The sequence below is a fragment of the Anolis sagrei genome, chromosome 3, assembly GCF_037176765.1.
Source record: "Anolis sagrei isolate rAnoSag1 chromosome 3, rAnoSag1.mat, whole genome shotgun sequence".
Taxonomy (NCBI): Eukaryota; Metazoa; Chordata; class Lepidosauria; order Squamata; family Dactyloidae; genus Anolis; species Anolis sagrei.
In genome coordinates, this window is record NC_090023.1 from 219190981 (window position 1) to 219213396 (window position 22416).

Sequence of the window (22416 nt, forward strand, 5' to 3'; positions counted from 1 at the left end):
TAACCATTTAGAACCTTTCCCCTTTTTCTAAAAACCAAGGCTGCCCAGTCAGTTCATTGACCTTATCGATCAAATGAACTAGCTAGAGGTCCACTCTTGAACCTGGGAGTAATCATAATTGAATTGAACTGAACTTACTGTTGAGAAGATTCTGCTGTACACTAGTCAACAATAGCCAGTTTTCACAAAACACAAGTAAAATGTTTCATGTTTCTCCCATGTTGTCAGTCCTCTCTTTTATTTCGGTCATTCTATTTAAAGCATGGAATTGTGTAGCGTTTTTGATGTTCAATGGCAATTTTCCACATTCCTCAACATTGCCTACCCTAGCTAGGGCTGATAGGAATTACAGTTCTGCAATGCATGACCCATATTATTCTCCCTGCTGGTTTAAAGTTATGCCTAACTTGGCAATTAAGCTGGTTTAAAATCAGGCCCAACTCAGCAATAATCACAACTGGATGCATTTGGTTGGCATAGAAAAGGCCACAACTGTATAAGTTACAGATGAAGAGTCTTGGCCCAGCATAGATCCAGATCCAGATCCAGGCATTGGTAAAGACACCTGCTTGTTGATGGAAACTAACTCAGTCAGCTTACCTGCTGGTACATCTGGATTGACAATGGCAGGGTTTCATTTTAGGGTTATCACGTGTCCTCAATGTAGTTGCAGATGTATATGCTGCCATAATTCCTCAAAATGACTTACCCTATGGTTTGGATGGATACATAGACCCACTCTCCCCAGTCTCTTGGATCTGACCAACATGCTAAAATCACCACTAGAGATAGTAGTTGTTGGAACATGTAAGAAATTAGTTAGTGTGTGTGTGTCAATTGTAAAATAAGATGCGTGAAACTGATTGGTTGGGCTATGCCAGGAGAGCTAACTGAGCCTGGGACTTTTGAATACTGTTACATTTTTCAGTCTTGAGCTATGCACGTGCTTGCAGAGAAGCTGAGAGATGCAGAAAGAGACAGAGTTTGGAGTGTGCTCATGCTTCATGAGCTGCTGAAGGAGATTATCCACATGGACAAAGAAAAATAATTTTAAATCTCCCATAAAAGGACATTATGCGACTCTATGCAACTGATCACGACTGTAAATATGTTGATCTGAATTATGAAGAGTAATATTTTCTGTCTCTGGCAAGGCAGTGTGTGGTCAAATGTGAACTACGCATGATTTTAATTTCGTCACAGTAGTGACCCCGTCCTGCCACTAAATCACCTCCCATTAAACCAAGCTACCCAGACTGAAGCACATGACATATATCACATAGTCAAGCCTATTGCTCCAGTCCAACAAATATGGCTGAATGGAATACCATGGTGTTTAAGTCACCATCCACTAAATTCTGCAACAAAGTCTTCAACTGCCCTGCTCACTTTTTAGATCACAAATCCACTTTTTCCATGTTAGCAATGTCATCCTAGAGTATCAGCCCACATAATGGTAGTGTTGAGGAAGCAAGAATGGATGGCCTTCAGATCGGCATTTGCTTTCAACATACATTCCAGCGCTTGTGTACCTAGGTCATTGCCCCCACACTAATAGCACTCAGAGGTCCAAAGTTTTGTGCCAGGGATTCCCAAAGCATTCTTCTTTGGCTGAGACAAGTGATCCCCACATGGTGTTTCAGAAAAAGATGCTGCTGCTTACAATCATTTCCCGTTGTTTATTCCACAATCCAATGCTGTGCCTGCGAATTCACACTGACTTGAGGCTGAAATCTATATAAATAAAAAAGTAATGTTCATTTGTGGGATTAACATAACTCAAAAACCACTGGATGAATTGACACCAAATTTGGACAGAATACACCTAACAACCAAATGAGTGACCATCACTCAAAAAAAATGATTTTGTCATTTGGGAGTTGTAGTTGTTGGGATTTATAGTTCACCAACAATCAAAGAGCATTCTGAACCCCACTAATGATAGAATTGAACCAAACTTGACACACAGAACTCCAACAACCAACAGAGAATACTGGAAGGCAACAGAGAATACTGGTGGGCAATGACCTTGAGTTCTGGAGTTACAGTTTACCTACATCCAGAGAGCACTGTGGACTCAAACAATGATGGATCTGGACCAAACTTGGCACAAATACTCCATATGCCCAAATGTGAACTCAGATGGAGTTTGGGGGAAATAGACCCTGACATTTGGGAGTTGTAGTTACTGGGATTTATAGTTCACCTACAATCAAAGAACTTTCCAGACCCCACCAACATCAGAATTGGGGCAAACTTCCCACACAGGGAACCCCCGTAAGCAACAGAAAATACTTAAGGCCATCCAGTCCAACTCCCTTCACCAGGGCAAGAAAACGTAATCAAAGCCCTCCTGACAAAGAGCCATCCAGCCATAGATATAGATAGATCGATATGATTCACGCACACGGAGATATAGTATCATAGATTTGAAACGGACCCCTAAAGAAGACAATATGTTTCATGTTCCAGAGTAGGCAAACCAGACAATCTCCACATCAACACTGACAACGAAACAGCAAGAAGTGCTGTTTACCCACAAGCATAAAGAAATTGCATATATTAGAAACCAACACTTTCTCATTACTTTAAGATCTACAGAGACACTCGCTGGAACACCTCAGCAAGCGAGAGTCCAAAAGTGGCAGGCTCAAACCCAGCGCCTCAATCAACGGCTGATACCCAATGAGAGACTCCCCCCTGGGCACACAGAAAACTGGGCGACTTGGAAGGCACTGAACAGACTGTGCTCTGGCACCACGAGATGCAGAGCCAACCTTCAGAAATGGGGCTACAAAGTGGAATCCACGACATGTGAGTGTGGAGAAGAGCAAACCGCAGACCACCTGCTGCAATGCCACATGCACAATGGAGGACCTCCTTGCAGAAACACCAGAAGCATCCCAAGTGGCCAGATACTGGTCAAAGGACATTTAATCAACTACCAAGCTTGCAAACTCTGTGTCTTTTGTATGTTTGTTTGTTTGTTCTGTCAAAAATGTAATACTACTGTTCGGTTGCCTGACACGATAAATAAATAAATAACTTTATTTTCCAGATCACCAGACTGGGCCACAGCAACGTGTGGCAGGGGGTGGCTAGTAGTCACTAGAACAGCCATAGATGTTTTTCTGACACTCCCTGCCTTCCTCCAGAGAGATGCAATAAACCGCCGAGTCTGTGGATACCTAAAAGGCCCTCAAGGAAGACAGCAAAACAGTCTGCAAATCAGAATACTATTGGGTTCTATCTGCAGCAGCTTCAATCCCTGACATCTTCAGTTTCTCTTTCCCCTCTTTAAATCAGAAAAGGACATGTTTTCCCTATGGCAGGGCCCCCTGTTCGCCATAGGGCTGTCAAGTGTACTGCATTCTGGCCATTGAAGAAGCTGGCTCAGCCTCCTGGAGGGGCGGGGCTTGTTTGGAGAGCTTATTTAGACCGCCATGCGCTCGACGCCCTCTAGGGGGCGCCTGCCTCTGAGGGAGAGGCGACGCCGCGCTGTTCTGGTCGGGGCTTTTGCTGTGACGTCAGCCGGCTGCGTCACCACGGCCTCTTTCAAGATGGCGCGCAGGCGCCTCCTCTGACCCGGAAGCATTAATTGGGAAGGAGGGGAGGAAAATGGCGTGGAGTTGTTGTGCCTCCGTGAGGCAGGAGTTGTGGGGCTGTCGGAGCCGAGCAAGAAGGTAGGGGACGTGAAGTTGTGCTGGATGGGGAAGGAAGGCCTGAGGTTGCCTGGGAGAAGAGGAACAGTGGCTGGGCCCTTCCACACAGCCATATCACCCAGAATATCTGCTTGTAAATGGGTTATCTGAGCCCACATTGCCATATATCCCAGCGGATAATGTGGGATTTTATTCAGCTGTGTAGAAGGGGCCTGAAGGAGGAAGGGTGAGAAATGGCTTCTACATCGTAGAATTAATAATAATAATAATAATAAATTGAAAATGAACAAAATCTGGCTACCAGTATTAAACGACTCAAAAATCACAACAGCAAAGCAACAGAAGGGAAACAAACAGGCACATAAAATCACTCTCAACAAGGGATTCCCCCCGGGCACTTCCAAGCCATTGAATGCTAATCAAGGTGATCAGCTGAAACATTCACAGCTAGCCCCAGCAGACAAAAGTCCTTTGTCTCACCCTGGTCATTCCACAGATATATAAACCCATTTTTCCTACTTCCAACAGACCTCACTACCTCTGAGGATGCTTGCCATAGATGCAGGCGAAACGTCAGGAGAAAAAAAAAATTGCCTCCAGAACATGGCCATATAGCCCGGAAAAACCTACAACAGCCCAGTGATTCCAGCCATGAAAGCCTTCAACAATACAATAATAATAAACTTTATTTATACCCCGCTACCATGTCCCAAGGGACTCGGTGTGGCTTACATGAGGCCGAGCCCACATCAATACAAGCAATAACAACCACTGGGTTGTTGTAGGTTTTTTCGGGCTGTATGGCCATAGCCTAGAGGCATTCTCTCCTGACGTTTCGCCTGCACTTTGGCAAGCATCCTCAGAGGTAGCGAGGATGCTTGCCAAAGTGCAGGCGAAACGTCAGAAGAGAATGCCTCTAGACCATGGCCATACAGCCCGAAAAAAACTACAACAACCCAGTGATTCCAGCCATGAAAGCCTTTGACAACACATTAATAACAACCACAATACGAAGCAAAATACAACTACTAATACAAAGCAATTAAAATAAATCTCATACACAAATAGCATAAACATTGAACAATAGCACATTTATTTATTTATTTTTATTTATCGTGTCATCAGCAACCATACCATTGTGTTACAATTCTAACAGAACAAAACAAACACACAGATTAAAAAGAAAAAAAAGAAGAAAGAAAACAGATTTTGCAAACTTGGTAGTTGGAACAATAGCACAAAAACACATTTAAAACTAGGGCTGGCCCAAATGTAATTAAGTTTAAAATAATGCTGGGCATGAACAAGATAGAGGAGGTGGGGCGTTGGTGGAAACGAACAAGCAGTCCTAAATCAGTATAAAGTGCTTTTAGAGGACATAATGCTAAAGGTTCACTATTCTGGGAAGGCACATTGGAACAGCCACGTTTTCAAGCTCCTCCTGAAGACTGCCAGAGTTGGGGCAATTAACGCACCCTTTACTTCCATGATTCAGTGCTATGGAAACATTGGAGTTGTAGTTTTATAAGCCCTTTAGGCTTCCCTACCAGATAGTCCTGATTGGTCACCAAACTGCAACTCTCAGGATCCCCCAACATTGAACCATGGCAGTTAAAGTGGTGCCAAAGTGCATTAATTCTACAGTGTGTATACCCCCAGAGGTGTACATTGGCTACAGTTGGGATGCTGCGTGAGCCAAAATGATTTATGACCTTCCCAGGGTCACATGAGCCTGAGGACATTTTCACATTTTTGAGGTAGCAACTGGAAAATATCTGTTGAAGACCCTATGAAATTTGTGGAATTGCCATAAGTGGGCATGTGAGTTGAAGGCATGTACATACGTTGCGCTTTCGGAGAGTAGTCACATCATTTTATGCTATTGCTCCCTCAATGTTCTTGTCCCAGGATTTCCCCCCCCCCCCTTGTACGAAGGTTTGTTTATTTCTCTGTCTCTCTATGAGTTCTCCCTTACAAACAGTTCTGCCCCTTTATCTCACCCTGAGTTTTTAAATCTCTGTCATTATGTTTGGTTTCTCTGTTTAGTTTATATGCTTTGATGTTTTATACTTTATTGTTATGCTGTTTATTTTACTGCAATTTGTATTTTTGTACTGTAATTTGTTGTTCGGGCTTGGCCCCATGTAAGCTGCTCCGAGTCCCCGTTGGGGGAGATGGTGGCGGGGTATAAATAAAGTTGTTTATTATTATTATTATTATTATTATTATTATTATTATTATGCTCTCTTTCTTTCTCTAATATAGGGCATCTTAAGCTACGTATCAATCAATGTGTAGCAAGCTATGTATCTTATCAGGGATTGTACCATATTTGTGTGCAATGACAACATTTATTTCTCTCCCCCATCCCTCTTCCTCCCCGAAAACTTGCCAGTGACAGGCAGCTCAAGGGACTCGAGTGAATCCTTGGTCCACCACTTTCAGTGTTCATGCAACTCTGAATTAAAATACCTCAAAGTCAAGTTCGTTGTATTCTGATTGTGTTTTAAAATATATAGCTGTTTTTCTTATTAAAACTGTGTATGTTCAGGAAATCAGAGTGGTGTAGTGGTTTGATTGCAACACTTGGAGACTGGGGTTTGAATCCTTGCTTGATTATGGAAACCTACTGGGTGCTCCTGGGCAAGTCACACTCTCTCAGCCTCGGAGGAAGAAAAAGGCAAAAACCATCCGAACAAATCTTGCCAAGGAATCTTCAAAATTAGATCTGCATACGTTTTTGATCTCGTAAACATCTTGTAAATTACAGCTCCCATTATGCCATAGTATTGAGCTATGGCAGTTAAAACTGGTGTCAGACTGCTTTAATTCAACATTGTTGATGTACCCTTGGGTAGATCTATACTGACCCACTATCCCAGGGCCAGTCCAACATGCCACACACCAGATCAGCTACAGGATGGGTCAGACATACCCTGCACCCAGTTGCTGCAAAGGGGGGAAAGAATCCAGTCTTCCCAGTGGCACAGAAAGCAGTTTTTCACTGCTGGATGGCCACCCTTACTGTTTCCTCTCGTTCACCATGTTGCGACAGCTCTGGCTGTGACATGGGTCCCACCAGTAGGCCCTGGCCTGCAGTGACCTTGGCTGGAATGAGAAGGAAGAGGAAGAAGTGGCCCTTCCTCTCCCTGCTCCCTTCCCTGTCTCTCCATCTGACATCACTGCATGTGATGGCCAACCAGTTGCAACTGGAGACTGCTGTGGCACAGAGGATAGAAGGACACAATAAGTGCCATCCTGTGTCTCTAGGCTGCCCAAGTCTGTAAAATATATGGTGGTGGTATAAACAGTTGTGACCAATTCCATCTCAGAAACGGCCCAACTGTACATGCGGGACCATATTCTGAAGTTTGGACCAGAATTCTGGACGTTGGTTAACCTAGGAAAGGCTGTATTAAGGCGGCCTTGCCCTGGATTACCCTGGATCAGCTCTGTGTGGCATTTTGGCTACCACAGAGCTCATTTGGGGTCCTTCTGACTTAAGTGGTCAGTCTAGGTGTCCTACTGGGTGAGTCTACTTTACAGCCATATTCTGGTTATTAAAAAATTCAAAGTAAAATGTCTAAGGGAAAAGAGTTTTAGTCTACAGTAAAGAGTTTTGTGACATTTCAAAGATTATTTTTTATTTGACACAAACATTCATGAACTGCAGTGGATTAATGCTGAATAAACTTTGGTACGCTTTAAGCTACCACAAGACTCTCTGTCATAAAGTGAAGCAATCCTAGGATTTCAGAGTGGCTGAAATGATGCTTTAAGCTGTTACTGTCTGAATAATAAACTGCAGTTTCCTCTGTGTTATTAGTAAACATTTAGGATGAATCTGTTTTGTGTTCAGTACTTACTTTTTTCCAATTAGGTTTACTTTGTATCCATATACACAACAGAGAAATGGGTTCAGAAGACAAGCACAGAAGAGTGATCCTCATAGCTCAAATGTGGAAGCTGGTACTAAACCACAGAAAAATGGTTTGTCTCCACCAGTTCAGGACCCAGCCTTTCAAAAGTCTTCTCATTCAGTGAAGAAGCTTGTGAAGCCATTCATCTTTACAGTTGGGGTAATTATTTCACATTCATGTAACTAATAAATTTGTTAATATCCATAGAAGTTAGACTTTGTGTTATGGTAGAATTTTGACAGAGAGATCCATTGTAATACTTGTACTGTACAAGTTCCATTATACATCTCTAAATACTACCAGTGCATAAAATTGCTATCAGACATTCTTGGTATTATGAGCAGTGTCTTGACTTGTCATGATAGCTGTGCTGGTGCTAATTCAAATGTCTGTATACACTTGCTCTTTTCCCTATTTTTATAACTGGATTATTTAAATGTGAATTAAATATATTTTAATGTTGTGTAGTTTTCAGGCTGTGCTTTTGGATCAGCGGCTATTTGGCAATATGAACGTCTCAAAGCTAGGGTCCAGAACTATTTTGAAGATGCTCGAGCAGACTGGATGGACAAAATGCGACCACAGAAAAGGCTGAAATTCAGAAAGCAGGTATAAGGCATATATTCCAAATGGTAACGTAAATAAATTTTCTTTCTTCTTTTATAACAGTACACTAACAGTGAGATACTCTGAACTCGTGAATTAAAATCAAATACTACATTTGAAGCAGTTAGAAAAACAAGCCAAAGGGTGGAATTTGTTTCCAAAAGGTACCAAATTCATATGAATAAATTTTACAGGAATTGAAAAAATACATTTATTTATTTATTTATTTATTATTTACTTTGCTTATATACCGCAGTTCTCAGCCCAGGGGCGACTCACTGCGGTGTACAACATAGCAAAAAACAAGGTGCAAAATATAAGACACAGTATAAAATAATCTACAATTCAACATTATCAGAAAACATCCTCATCAAAAACATCATCAATACTACAAAAGCCATTCCGTGTCGTCTCATCGCCAAAACCACAATCCAGTATCAATTTCCGTTGTTCATTCCTATGGTCAATTACCAATCATTGCACTTCTTGTTCAAACGCCTTCTTAAACAGCCAGGTCTTTAATTTCCTGCAGAATATCAGCAGGGAGGGAGCTAGTCTGATGTCCACGGGGAGGGTGTTCCACAGCCAAGGAGCCACCACCGAGAAGGCCCTATCTCTCGTCCCCGCCAGCCATGCCTGTGAAGCAGGCGGGATCGAGAGCAGAGCCTCCCCAGAAGATCTCAAAGTCCTCATGGGCTCATAGGTCGAGAGGCGGTCAGTTAGCTGTCTTGGGCCGTAACCGTTTAGGGCTTTATAGGCCAATGCCAGCACCTTGAATTGAGCCCGGTAGCAGATCGGCAGCCAGTGGAGCTGGTACAGCAGGGGGGTTGTATGCTCTCTGCGTCCCGCTCCTGTTAGTATCATGGCTGCCGCACGTTGGACCAGTTGGAGCTTCCAGGCCATCTTCAAAGGCAACTCCACGTAGAGAGTGTTGCAGTAGTCTAAACGGGATGTAACCAGAGCGTGGACTACCGTGGCCAAGTCAGACTTCCCAAGGTACGGGTGCAGCTGGCGCACGAGCCTAAGCTGTGCAAATGCTCCCCTGGTCACCACATTCTTTTGCTATAAAATGCAGTTTTCCAACCCTGTACTGAAGCAATTTGATACATTTTGAAAGTTTTGGTCTGTGCATATATTCTACTCCTAGGCGACTCCTATAACTCACTTTTCATTTTTTTTGGATTTGGTATCTTTTGGAAACAAACTCCATAAATGGTCCCTGAATTTTTTTTCCCTGTTGCATTTCAGTATCCAGAGAACTTGGTAGGGTATCTTAATAATGCTGTTAGTATGCTGTTAGTATGCATTAAAGCCAACTCATATAAGATCATTGAATCTATAATGTGAGTTTTATCAGGAGGAAAATTATGGATTTTAAATATATTATTTGGTTAAAGAGGAGTGATAGCAAATTAATACTTTAAAGATATATTCAATTGGCTCATTCATTATTGGAATACCAGATGTCGCTATTTTCTTTACTATGAAATGGTAAAATGTTCTGGTGCATTTTGCTTTAAGGTCCTCTTAAATCATGGAAATAAATACTTCGAGTTGGAACTAGATAAAACCATAAACAAGGAGGCAGAAGAGAAATATCCCCCCCCCTTTTTTTTTATTATGGATCACTTAGTACCTTATATGTCATAATGGGATAGTAGGAGGCAGTGTTTATAGAGTTATGTAAATAAAGTATATTTGTGGGGTCCTCCAAGTCTGCACGGCCAGCCACTAAGCTGGCTCAGACTGGCAGGTGCATGCACTGCACTGCCCCACCCCAAGCTGCCCCAGTGGCTGAATGGTATCCATATATTCCAGCTACACTGGGACCAGTTTGGTGGCACTGGGCTGCCACCCTTGTGTTGCCCCCTGTCATTCTGGCCTTTGCGGTAATCATCTGGCACAACACTGGCAGTGGTTGCCAATTGGTGCCTGTTGTCATCATCATAAGCTATCACTCATAGTCGAGTATGATTGTCACTCATGGCTAAGTATGACAGCCTGTAGTGATGATTGTCAGAGCGATGAAGGATACAAGAGAGTGGCAGAGAGGAAGGATCCCTCCCCCCTTCTCCAGTTGCCTTGTCACTCTGACTTTATTCACTACAGTCACCAAGCAGTGACTGCTGCCAATTCTGTTTTTTTTGGTTTTTGCCGCAAAGTCCAGAACAATGGGAGAATGTAAGTGCCATCTCCAGACTGCCTAAGTCCAGGTAAAGTGAGATGGTGGTGTGAACAGCTGTGGCCACTTCAAATACAAAGCAGCATGACTGTTTACACTGACCCAAAATGCAGGCAGGTTCCAGAGCCTCCTTCTGCATTAAGACAAATGAACCTTGGGTGTCATGTAGATGTCATGGAGTCCATTTGCCCCCAGATGACTCATAGCCAGAGTATAGGGGCCCTGTGAATAAGCTATAATGTTAGCAAATTTTACTTTAGGAGAAATTCTAAAATAGTAAATTTTTTTGGTTGAAAACTTGGTTTCCTAAATGTTTTTGTATAATAAGGCTATAAAAATGCATAGTGAAGCTGAATTAGTTTAATTTTTCCATCTTTTGTTTCTCTTTTATTTTATTGAGTATGAATAACTATTCCTTCTATTGCAGGTTAAGCTCTGGTGGAAGAGTCTGAGCAGCGGGCAAAGGGCTGTGTCAGGTTTGTGTTAGCTTACAAGTATTAGACATTCTCAGGAAGAGAAATATGGCAAACAGGTACAGTATGTCACTGTAAGGCTTTCATACCATGATTACAAATTGTTAGGCAGTCTTGTCAACCTATTACTTATGCTCCTTTACCATAGTTAATTTTTTACCTAAAGTGATGTAAATGTTATACTGCTATGTGGACACATGCACTACTTTCTGTAGAGTGCAGTACAATATTACACTGTAAAAAGTTGTCCCTTTTTATAGATTGTATATTACTGATGGCCCCCTGGTGGCACAGTGGGTTAAACCGCTGAGCTGCTAAACTTGCTGACCGAAAGGTTGGCAGTTCGAATGTGGGGAGCAGAGTAAGCTCCTGCTGTTAGCCCCAGCTCCTGCAAGCCTAGCAGTTCAAAAGCATGCAAATGTGAGTAGATCAGTAGGTAGATCACTTTGATGGGAAGGTAAGGTGCTCCATGCAGTCATGCCGGCCACATCACCTTGGACTATGCCGCTCTTCAACTTAAAAATGGAGATGAGCACCACCCTCCAGAGTTGAACATGACTAACTTAATGTCAGGGGAAACCTTTACCTTATTTACTGACTTCTTCCCTTTCTCTTTCAAACAACTTGACCTTGACTAGAGCCATATACAAAATCACATTGCCTTGGCTAGAACACTACATATACAGTATAATACATGGAGTTTTCCCATAGAGCTCTTAAATGAGCTTGCTACAGTTATCTTAATATGTGTGTGAAGCAAGCCTTCTGTAACCAATATTTTAAAAAGAAAAATCTAGATAATACAAGATTTATTACATTAATGCAAAGCTACCTCTTTGTATAATCCAGGGTGTTCACTTGACCATTCTCTAGTCTCATAAAAAGTAAATAATAAAAAGTCTCATAAAAAGTAAATAATAAAACACCATTGTTCTTAAAAGTAAACGTGTGTAATTGCTTGTAAGAGAGATGAATAATTATCAATTTTTTTACTATCAATTTTATTTATAAAAAGCCAATAGAAATATATCTATTTCTCATTTTAAAACAATTTGCAACCACACCATCATGATACAATGAAATCAGAATAATACAGTACTGAAGTGAATTAAATACCAGCATAGTTTTGAAAAACCTGAAGAAAAAAAAGATACATCTTTAATAAAGGGAGGCCAGCATCAGATATGGCACAGATGGGATATACTTTACTTTACCTGTCTTTTTGCCGTCACCAAACAAAAATTCCTAGGATGATAATCTTAATTCATTTTGTGGTTATGACAATCTAACCTGGTTTTTATTTTTCTTTTACAAATATTTGTCTCAAAGTCAGATTCCTTCTTAAATCTACATAAAAGCTTTTTCTAGTGCTTGGGTTCAGAAAAAGTAATATATGGGATGAATGTATTGGAATGTTTTTCCTGTTTGCTTTCTCAGTAAACCTTTTTTGTTAAATTCATAGGCATCATAGCTGCAAATGTCTTAGTATTCTGTTTATGGCGGGTACCTTCTTTGCATCGGATAATGATCACATACTTCACATCTAATCCAGCTTCTCGTAAGTATACCCCAATGAGAGTACATGGAAAATCATGCAGCTTGTTTGTCTTGGGTTTTAACTGTACAATATGAGTAAAAAATGAGCAATTTAACTTTCATAAGAGGAAAAATTTGAGATAAAAAGATTTAAAGTTAATGAAACAAATACTTCTGTGATATTTGTATAGCTTAAAATATAAATATATTTCACAAGTGAAATTTTCCCTTTTCTATGATTACATATCTTAGATCTGTTGGTAAAAGGAATAGAATTGATCAAAAAAAGTAAGCAAATGCATCAGAAGTTGCGTAAAGAAAAAAATTGTTTTAAAGCTGTTGCAGTCATTCTCTTCCAGCTTATTTCTGACATTATCAACTGTTTGGAATAGAGCTGTGATTAGTATACTAAAATTGTGGGGCTGGGGGAGGGGGTTGCTTCTTTTATGCTTTTTTCAAAATCCTTGCTTAACAGTATTCATGTCTTAACTGTAGTTAAAAAGTCAGGAGCACCTTGGTTCTTTGCTTCCTGTGCCATCAGTGGTCACATTCCTGATTCATTCTTCCTTCACAATCTCCTTCCATGTTGTTGTGCTTTATATTGGATTTTTAAACTTATCTAATAAGAGTTCATTTTTTTTCTGGATCCCTCTAACCCAGTGTTTCTCAAACTGTGCTCCACCAGGTGTTTATGACTCTAGCTCCTAGAATCCCAGTCAGTTTACAAGCTGTTAGGAATTGTGGGAGCTGAAATCCAAAACAAATGGGGGAGCACAGTTCGAGAAACTTAGCTCTAACCCATGGTTTTTCTCTGATCTCCTAAATGAATGGCACAGATTTTCCACACAGACACCTTCTTATTTGGCCCACCCCAGCTCCTTCTCAACTAAAACATTAAAATATTTTGGAGGTGGTGTGATATGTTGGGTGAGTGGGCTTATTAACTAAAGACCCTCCTCATAAATGCACAGCAGAATAAATTACCAATAGCAGCGTGACCCAGCACCAGTAGCCCAAAGTGATAAAAAGAACAAAAACACACAGACCAATGTTATATCTTCCATAGGAAACTTTTCTTTGTAGTCCAATAATAAGGTTGCACTATTTACAAGAACAAGGTTTCCACAACACAAATAAAGTTCAAGCTTCACACTGGAGTTTCAAACACAAGGTCTTCTCATAATGAGGCCTTTCTCCCACTCTAAGACCTTTCTCCCACAATGAGGCCTACTACCACTGAGACTTATTCTCCCACTGAGGCTTATCTCAGACTGACTGCTACTAAGCTACTAGCGCACCTGCTTATATAGAACTGCAGCTTTTGCTGAGTCATTGCATCCATTTAACCCTTTCAGTGCTTGACTCACATTTTTGTAATTAAAAATACCTAGTTAACATTTAATATTTCTGACATGATATACTCAAAGTTGATAGTCTCTTTGAGAAAGAGGACATCACTACACTATCCATCAAAACCCCTTGAGTTTAAGAGTGGGAACAGGCATGCCAGTTGTTATCTGATATATTTTCGCTCTTAAAGTTATTGATTGTCTTAAATTACTTACTTTTTGTGTTGTCTTTTTACACCTCCCTGAGATTCTTGGATATATGTCAAATTAGAAATATTTAAATAAATACTCAAAGCTGCAAATCCAAAGCATAAGGGAAGAATTCTTTGCCACACTTATTGTGCTGTTGGGAAGGAGTTCGGAAGAGGGAATAACTATTCTGGGAGATTGAACCAAGGGAGCTTCCCCTCCCCAATAAATGTCAGACTTAGGTATAATAGTCCTACCCCTCATTTTTTATAAGATGTTTTTGTGTTTGGATGAAGCTGGTACATAACAATGATTGCCTCACTTACTAGTCATTTCATTGATTCAGTTCAGGCTTAGGCAAATTGAAGTCTGTGGCACCCCCTCCTCCCCCAATCGCTTACACCAAAAAACAACACCTCTGAAAACAAGCAAGCTGTTAGTATCTGTGAAAACCCTGAAAGCATTCAGGACTGGCAAATACTGTCACACTGACCTCCACCGAAATCATTGAAAAGGGGACTAATTGGAAGTGATTTCTTATCTCATTTTGACTGATCAGCCAATTTTGTGAGGAGATCAATCTGCTGGGCATGGCCTTTACATCTTCTGGAGTTGCCCATCCTTTCTTTAACTGTATTTAATAAAAATCATTGCAAATCTAAATTCCAGAGCTGTTGCAGTAAATCCTTTTGCAGGAGTCAAGGGACAAACATTCATGGCCTGCATTTAGATGTAGTCTTGACGTGTCAGATCTGCAGTGCGGGGAAAGTTCCCATACAATTGAATCATAAGAGGCATGCTGTTGGAGAAGTCTTAAGGGATTTATAATGGATTGTACTAAAATGTTTAAATTCAACTCAGTGCAAAAACTACTGTAATGGCAAAATGTCACATGTGGCCCTCCAGATGATGCAGGAGTACAACCTCCCTTGGCCATTAGCTATACTGGTTTGATCTGACTGGAATCAACATCTGGAGGGCTACAATTCTTCACTTGATGTCATTTAAATAATCAATAATGGCACTCTGTCTCCAAAGTGTTGCCTTTATGCAGGGTGGTAGTACTACTGAATTTTTAATAGATGCTATATATCTTAATGGTTTTGGAAGTGTGAAACATTTTTTTCTCTCAGTTTCTGAATTGTTCAACTGGTAATAAAGTGTAAATTGAGTAGTAAAATGCTAACATAGACTAATAGCTGCTTTTTCTCTTGTTCATCTAGATGTTTTATGTTCTCCCATGTTGCTGTCAACATTTAGTCATTTCTCGTTTCTGCACATGGCAGCCAACATGTATGTTTTGTGGAGCTTTTCAACCAGCATAGTTTCTCTTCTGGGACGTGAGCAGTTCATGGCATTATACTTCTCTGCTGGTAATAACCTTAAAATGCCAGTCTTTCTTTGTTGTCTGTTTCTCAGCTGTTAAGACTATTTAAATTTTTCCTGCAACTTGATAGTTATTTTATGATACGATGGAATTATTTTTAGTGATCTTGAATTCTTTGAGAAATAACTGGGAGTGTTTTAACTCGCTAAAGTTTCCACTGTAAACAAACCTTGCAGATCAATGCATAACCAGCCCCTCACATCCACAGGTTTGACATGTGCAGATTTGATTATTTGCATTTACCACTGCCTCCTAAAACCTCCATACCCCCAAAGCCTGGTGCCATTGTATTATCGAAGGCTTTCACGGTCGGAATCATGGGGGTTTTGTGGGGTTTCCGGTCCGTATGACTGTGTTCTAGCAGCATTTTCTCCTGACATATTGCCTGAATCTGTGGCTGACATCTTCAGAAGATGCCATTGTGCACATTCACACAGGAGGCTTGGGCTTCAAGAACAGGGAGTATCAGTGATCATCACAGCTGCTTCAGACCACCTCTGGCAAAGAGGCCACAAAGAACACTCAGAGAGTGGGGCCTCTTCCCTCCTAACTGCTGCCCCTGTATTGATCCCCACAGGCTTTTCCCATTTCCCTGCTCTTTCTCTATCTGCTTCCTCCTTCACTACCTTGCAACCAGGTCTCATGAAAGCGGCTGAGGCAGCAGATATTTGTGGAATTGAACCTCTTCCCTTCCACCTCTGCTAGCCTTCTCTTCCTCCGTCTGTTCACCACTATATCCAGGAAGCATGTGGAGGCTGTGGTTTCAGTAAGGGGAAGAAGCCCAGGAGGGAAACTTGGGAAACAGGTGGGAAGCAAAGTCACTGTGTTTCCTGCCTCTTTCTCTCCCCCTCTCCCCTGCAACTGGGGCATATATGGAGGCACCGGTTCCAGTGGAAAGGAGTCCTGGAGGGTGGCTGAATCAGTGTGCAGGAGCCAATCCACTTCCCTCTCCCCTCTACTAGCCACCGCCTTCTCCTACCTCTTTCTCCACTTGTCCCAAAGCAGGCTACACAGGAAGAAACCAGGCACATCAGGGAGAAGGAGACTGGGAGGGTGCATCACTCAGAAGAAGGGAATAGGATCCTCCTCCAAAGCTGGCTGCTCTGGTCTATGTGAGCTGCTTGGCTGGGGCAGTCACTGCTGCTCCATTTTTCTCTAGCCCAGTGCAGGGGGACAAAGTGAAGGGGTAAACAGTGTGTGTGTGTGTGTGTGTGTGTATGAGTATGAGTATCAGACAGACGGATTTAGAACCTTTGGAACCAGAGGGAAAAATAACTTTCAATGCCAGCCATTGACTTCTGCTATTGAAAGGAGTGGAGTGGAAATCTTTCTGATTTTGTCCCTCCTGATGCCTTAAAAACTATTTTCTATATTGAGGTCCAGTCTTCTTTAAACCGTGAAATTAGTTAAGCAAAGAATTAAACTTGTACTAACTGGACAACTCAGGTATTTTGTATCACTGAATAAATCTTGTTTCTAACATCAATTTTTTTTCTAGGGGTTGTTTCCACATTTGCCAGTTATGCCTGCAAAGTGGCCACAGGAAGATTTGGACCATCACTTGGAGCTGTGAGTCAAACTGAATGCTAAGAAATCTGTTTTCTTGAAGTTTGTTGTTGGACTGTACTGTACTTAATATAATGTATGCAGAGAAGAAATCAATATATTGTTTGGGGAAAAACCCAAGTAGAATTCATCAAAAATCTTTTTTTCATGTATTTCTGGTTAGATAGTTTTTAAATAAAAATATTTTGTGGCTGTTCAGATGAGTTATGTAGTAAATTGATATTACCACCAATAAATATTTGCCCTTGTAGGTTTTTAACCCTGCAAAGATAAGGAGTAAAACTGTCTGGGACCAGCCATGAGTTTATGTTTCCTGGTATTTGAAATGAGGCTTCCTATGACTCAGTAAGATTTGCTGTAGAATAAAATACGAATGAGATCAAGCATGAATGGTGGCTGTCAGAATCTTAGAAAGGTTGAATATATTATAATACATATTTATATTTTTCACAACATAATTACCCCAAGATTTTCCTTGAACAATTTCAGGGAAAGGTCTTATTACTAATGAGAAAATATTTTATGATTTCTAAAAAGTGATTCACTGCAGGCCTTTTATCTGAAATAACATTTAAAAGGCTGGGTACATAGATGGTCTTAGCATATGAGGTGTCTGCTGTTATTAAAGCTGGGCAGCAAGTGTTGCTTTTCTGCATCTTATTGATAAAGGTAATCATTAATTCAACTAGTTTTGTAAATTTTATAAATAACTGGAAAAATCAACTGGCATTGTTTGGATTGATATTAATGATTATGCTTATAATTAAATTACTTTGCTAATGTTAGGGAAAACTACCTTAAAATATACAGCAGAGCATCCAAAAGCAAACATGATACAAAAATTGAGCATCAGCTCACTAGTGAGCAGACCGTGAAGTGCATGTAAATAATTCAAAGCTTAGGAGGCCAAGATGCGGAGTCCAGTCTTAAAAATCACAAAAAGTTTATTTACAATAATAAGAAATAACTGCATTTCTTAATAATGAAGAACTGAGTCTGAGCTACTCTTAGCACCCGTCTCTTCTAAGGTTTCAAGAGAGGGAAAAACTCAATCACTACATCTCTCCTGGCACACAAGCAGAGAGAGATCTCAAAGCACACAGCACATACTCTCCATACTAAAGTGTAAGAAGGCAGAAGTCAGATTAAAAAAGCTTGCAGTAGAAAAGTATCCATTTTAAACAACCAATCAGAATGAGAGCAGAAACAGAGAGAAGAGAGAACAAAAAGATTCGTTCCCAACTGTCATTCAGGAGACATGGGGAAAGGGAAACCCTCCAACTATTCTAACTAACTTCTCTTCATTGAGACTTGGGCAGTGTGAGGTTGACTTCCAACAGCTAATTCCAATTACATTATTTCAGTAGTTAAATATCCCTGTAACCCATTATTATTCTTGAAATGGTTAAAATGTCAACACTTTAATTACAGTACCTACAGTCATTAAAATTTGTTTCAGAGAAAGTTCCATGTAAATGGGACCAAACTCAGCAGTTTTCTATAAAAAGTGACATATTTCCAATCTGCTGTAAACCTCCATAAAAATATTTGGAATGCCAGGTTAAGTCTAGATAAAAGATTTAGTCAAAATGGTTCTTAAAGTGTGCTTTTCAGAAGGAAAAAATAGAAACCTAGAGTGTTTGGGAAATAAGTGAAATCATTGATGGATTTATTTCAAAGTCTTACTATAGTGTTATTATAGACGAAGAGTTAAACACTTTATAGTATAGCATAGGAGCTGGCCAATGCCTTAGAAAACCCAATAAAATACACAGGGTCACCGTAAGTTGAAAAGTGACTTGAAGGGAAGAAATATTCTTCCCATTTCTGAAAATTAAAAATTGTTTCTGGAGGATTTCTGCTTTGATTTCAAATTAATATGCTTTCGTAGTGTTTCATTTTAATGGCAAAATAGACATGTTTTAAAACTGACACTCTTAATTGACTTTAGTTTTAACATGTTTCTAGTCAGGTGCTATAATGACAATCCTTGCAGCGGTATGTACGAAGATACCAGAAGCCAAACTAGCTATAATATTTCTTCCGATGTTCACATTCACAGCTGGAAATGTAAGTCATTGGAAAAACTGAATGAACCCACTGCTGCTGTCTTCCTGTTTTCTGAGAACAATTCTGTGTCTGTTTACATGTCACAATTGTATACAGTATGTATGTATATCTATTTAAGTTCTGCTTAAATCCATGAGACATTTTTGTGTTCTAAACATGTTCATCTTTTATATTGTTTATAATTAAATTACATGATGCTGCATTTAATTTTTTGATACTTTGTATTTAAAAACAACATGCAGAATTGCTGCAGGGGAGGGAGCTTGCTGTGAGTCATAAGAATGTTAGTGAAAACTTGAACCTAAGCTCTGTGTTCTACTAGTTTATGAATTTCCCTATTTTTTAAATAAGCGGAATCTCTGCATACTATTCCATGAATAGCCTTTGAAACAGTTTGGTTTATTTGATTCCTTTTAACATCAATACCTGCTTAATGCATAACTGTATAATGCAAAAACCAAAAGAGCCTCTACTCCTGACATGTGGATTAGCTGCCTAGTTCTTTGGATTTAGTCAGTAAAAAAATTGCATAGCTATTCCTATGGTCATGGCATGGCAAATTAGGGCCGGGCTTTAGCACAGCTAGTGAATCAGCAGCAGCAATAGTCTTTCCCAACCAAAAGGTTGGCAATTTGAGCCCGGGTTGAGGTGAGCACCCGACCTTCAGCCTATCTTACTATCCACCTAAGCAGTTCGAAAACAGCTGTGAGCTGTGAGTAGAGAAATTAAGCACCACTTAAGTGGGGAGACATTTTACGGCACCATGAAAAAGAATAGAAGGAAAGTCTGTGATCAAAAGACTCATCTTCATAGAGGATGGAGTGAGAGCACCCTCCTGTGGCTGGAATCGAGCATAACCTCCAGCACGTCAAAGTTGGAAAATGCCAACATATACCTCTCTGTCTATCCTGTATGCCTAACAGCATTGAATGTTTGCCGTGTATGTGTTCTATGTTCTGCCCTGAGTCCCGTTCAGGGAGAGAAGGAAGAAATATAAATGGTGTAAATAAATTAATAACTAGCTGATTCTTTTTCCTCCTTATCTGACATGATGCACAAAATCTCTCCCATGTGTCCAGATTCTGGAGAGAAACATCTCTTCCAACTTGCAAAGCTATGCAAATTATTTGAAACATCCAAACAAGTAAATTTTGTGGAGAGTTGCCTATTTGCTGCTGCTGTCTTTGCTCCCAGAAAGGTCTGGTGATTCAGCCAAAGCTCTGCATCCAGTACCTATGGTTGTATTACAGAACTTGGAAAGCTCCTAATGGGATATGTTGTAAATTTTCAAATATTTATGTTATGTTCTCCATCTCAGAGCAGTACACAATTTAAACAGTTTAAGAGTGAGGAGCAGTTCAAACTGTCTCTAAAAATGGTAGCAGTGTCATAAACCCAAATCTGAGCATAGTCCCTCACGCTTGCTATCTCCAAAATTACCCAGGATCTCTTAGAAAAGGGTCATACATTGTCTTTAGCCATCAGTGGTTACTGATGGCTAAAGACAATGTATGACCCTTTTCTAAGAGATCCTGGGTAATTTTGGAGATGTGCTGATACATGAAATAGTGTCACTACTGTATTGCAATATTTACTTTCTTTCCTTACTATTTATCCACTTCTAGGCCTTGAAAGCCATCATTGCACTGGACAGTGCGGGGCTTTTGTTGGGGTGGAAGTTCTTTGATCATGCAGCACATCTTGGGGGAGCGCTCTTTGGCATGTAAGTTCTCTTTTGTGTTCTGCTAATTACTTATCAGAGGGTGATACTTCTCTTTTTTAAAATAATCCTAAAACTCTCTTATGGCCAATTTTCAGTTGAATTGCTCAATATCCCTTGATGTATAAACTTTTAAATATCTATAATGTATTATGTGAAGGAACTTCAGTCAGTCATGTGTTTCCTTTTTTCTTTTAAGGTGGTATGTGACATACGGGAATAACCTTATATGGAATAACAGAGAACCAGTGGTGAGAGCTTGGCATACAATGAGGACTTGGGCCAGAAAGAAATGAAGCAGGACCCCTGGATTTTAGAAGATACTTTTACAGAAGTGCGTGCTACTTCGAGGACATGACAGTGGATTAGTTATTGCATAACTGGACAGCAAATACTGGGATCTTTAGTTCCTGATGTCATAACCCACACTTGAATATAAATGTGTTTGGTATGAAATATGATAGAAGGGAGACAATAAAGATTTGTATTTTATTGCTTTATTGAGTCTTATTTGCTTATTTATTTATTTTATTTAGTATATTTATATACACCTTTCTCCCCTTGGGGTCTCACGGCGGTTTACAACATAATAATGGCAAGAATTCAATGCCAGCATACATATAATAAAATAAAATCACAATAACTAAAACCGACATATAACTATAAATTAAAACCATTAAAACTATTGGCATATACAACATGTAAAAGCCAAGACAAAGCATTAAAAACATAATATAAATATCAAAATCACATGATCCAAAAATTGTCCGCTGTGGCTATTCCAATTGTCAGAGCACATATTTCCTGATTATTCTTTGCATTGCATTACTGGCCAAAAGCCTGGTCCCACAATCACGCTTTTGTTTTCTTTCTGAAGGCCCAGTGATCTAATCTCACTGGGGAGAGAGTTCCAGAGCTGAGAAGCCACCACTGAGAAGGCCCTGTCTCTCGTCCCCATACTTGTAATGTGGAATAATACCTGGAATTTCTGAAACACCTAGAGCTTCCAAACTGTGGCTGTGGACACTACATAGGGACCACCAAATGCAGCATTGCCCAAACGTGAATCAGGGAACATGAAAGGGACTGCAGACTAATTCAACCAGACAAGTCAGCCATGGCAGAGAACCTGATGAACCAACCTGGACACTGCATATTATTTGAGAACACAGAAATGCTGGACCACTCTCACAACCACCATGTCAGACTACACAGAGAAGCCATTGAAAGACACAAGCATGTGGACAATTTCAACAAAAAAGAGAAAACCATTAAAATGAACAAAATCTGGCTACCAGTATTAAAAAACCTCTAAAATCAGGACAGTAAATAAAGTGGAACACTCCAAAAACGGGAATTCTAAACAAGAATCAATCAGGGCCAGCTAACACCTCTCAACAACGGATTCCTCCAGGCAGGAAGCAGCCTAGCCTTGAAGCTGCAAGGCTATTCAGTGCTAATCAGGATGGCCAACTGCAGCATTCACACTTTCCTCAAGCAGACAAAAAGTTCTTTCTCCCACTCTGGACATTCCACAGATGCATAAACCTCACTTGCCTTGTTTCCATCATACCACACAACCTCGGAGGATGCCTGCCTTAGATGTGGGTGAAACGTCAGGAGAGAATGCTTCTGGAACATGGCCTGGAAAACTCACAGCAACCCAGTGATTCCGGCCATGAAAGCTTTCAAGGACCCATCTTCCAAACTTACCTTTTTAAACTGTAACTCTCAAGAATCCCCCATCCAGTATTGC

The 22416-nt window shown here is 40.4% G+C and overlaps 1 protein-coding gene across 1 annotated transcript; it reads left to right on the forward strand.

Moving 5' to 3' along the window:
• Positions 1 to 3520: 3520 nt before the first annotated feature.
• Positions 3521 to 21160, forward strand: PARL (presenilin associated rhomboid like). Its single transcript, XM_060768171.2, has 10 exons — positions 3521 to 3683; positions 7543 to 7741; positions 8051 to 8191; positions 10798 to 10846; positions 12306 to 12401; positions 15141 to 15290; positions 16803 to 16873; positions 18839 to 18940; positions 20566 to 20663; positions 20860 to 21160. The coding sequence occupies exons 1-10, from the start codon at positions 3619 to 3621 to the stop codon at positions 20954 to 20956; spliced, it is 1068 nt and encodes a 355-aa protein (XP_060624154.2). The 5' UTR covers positions 3521 to 3618; the 3' UTR covers positions 20957 to 21160.
• The last annotated feature ends 1256 nt before the right edge of the window (positions 21161 to 22416 follow it).

What these genes read in the sequence shown, in the direction of transcription:
- PARL (XM_060768171.2), top strand. Translation starts at nt 3,619, where the DNA reads ATGGCGTGGAGTTGTTGTGCCTCCGTGAGGCAGGAGTTGTGGGGCTGT. An exon ending in CACATCTAATCCAGCTTCTC is followed by an intron (nt 12,402 to 15,140) that starts GTAAGTATACCC and finishes TTGTTCATCTAG; the next exon opens with ATGTTTTATGTTCTCCCATG. An exon ending in GGGGGAGCGCTCTTTGGCAT is followed by an intron (nt 20,664 to 20,859) that starts GTAAGTTCTCTT and finishes TTTTCTTTTAAG; the next exon opens with GTGGTATGTGACATACGGGA.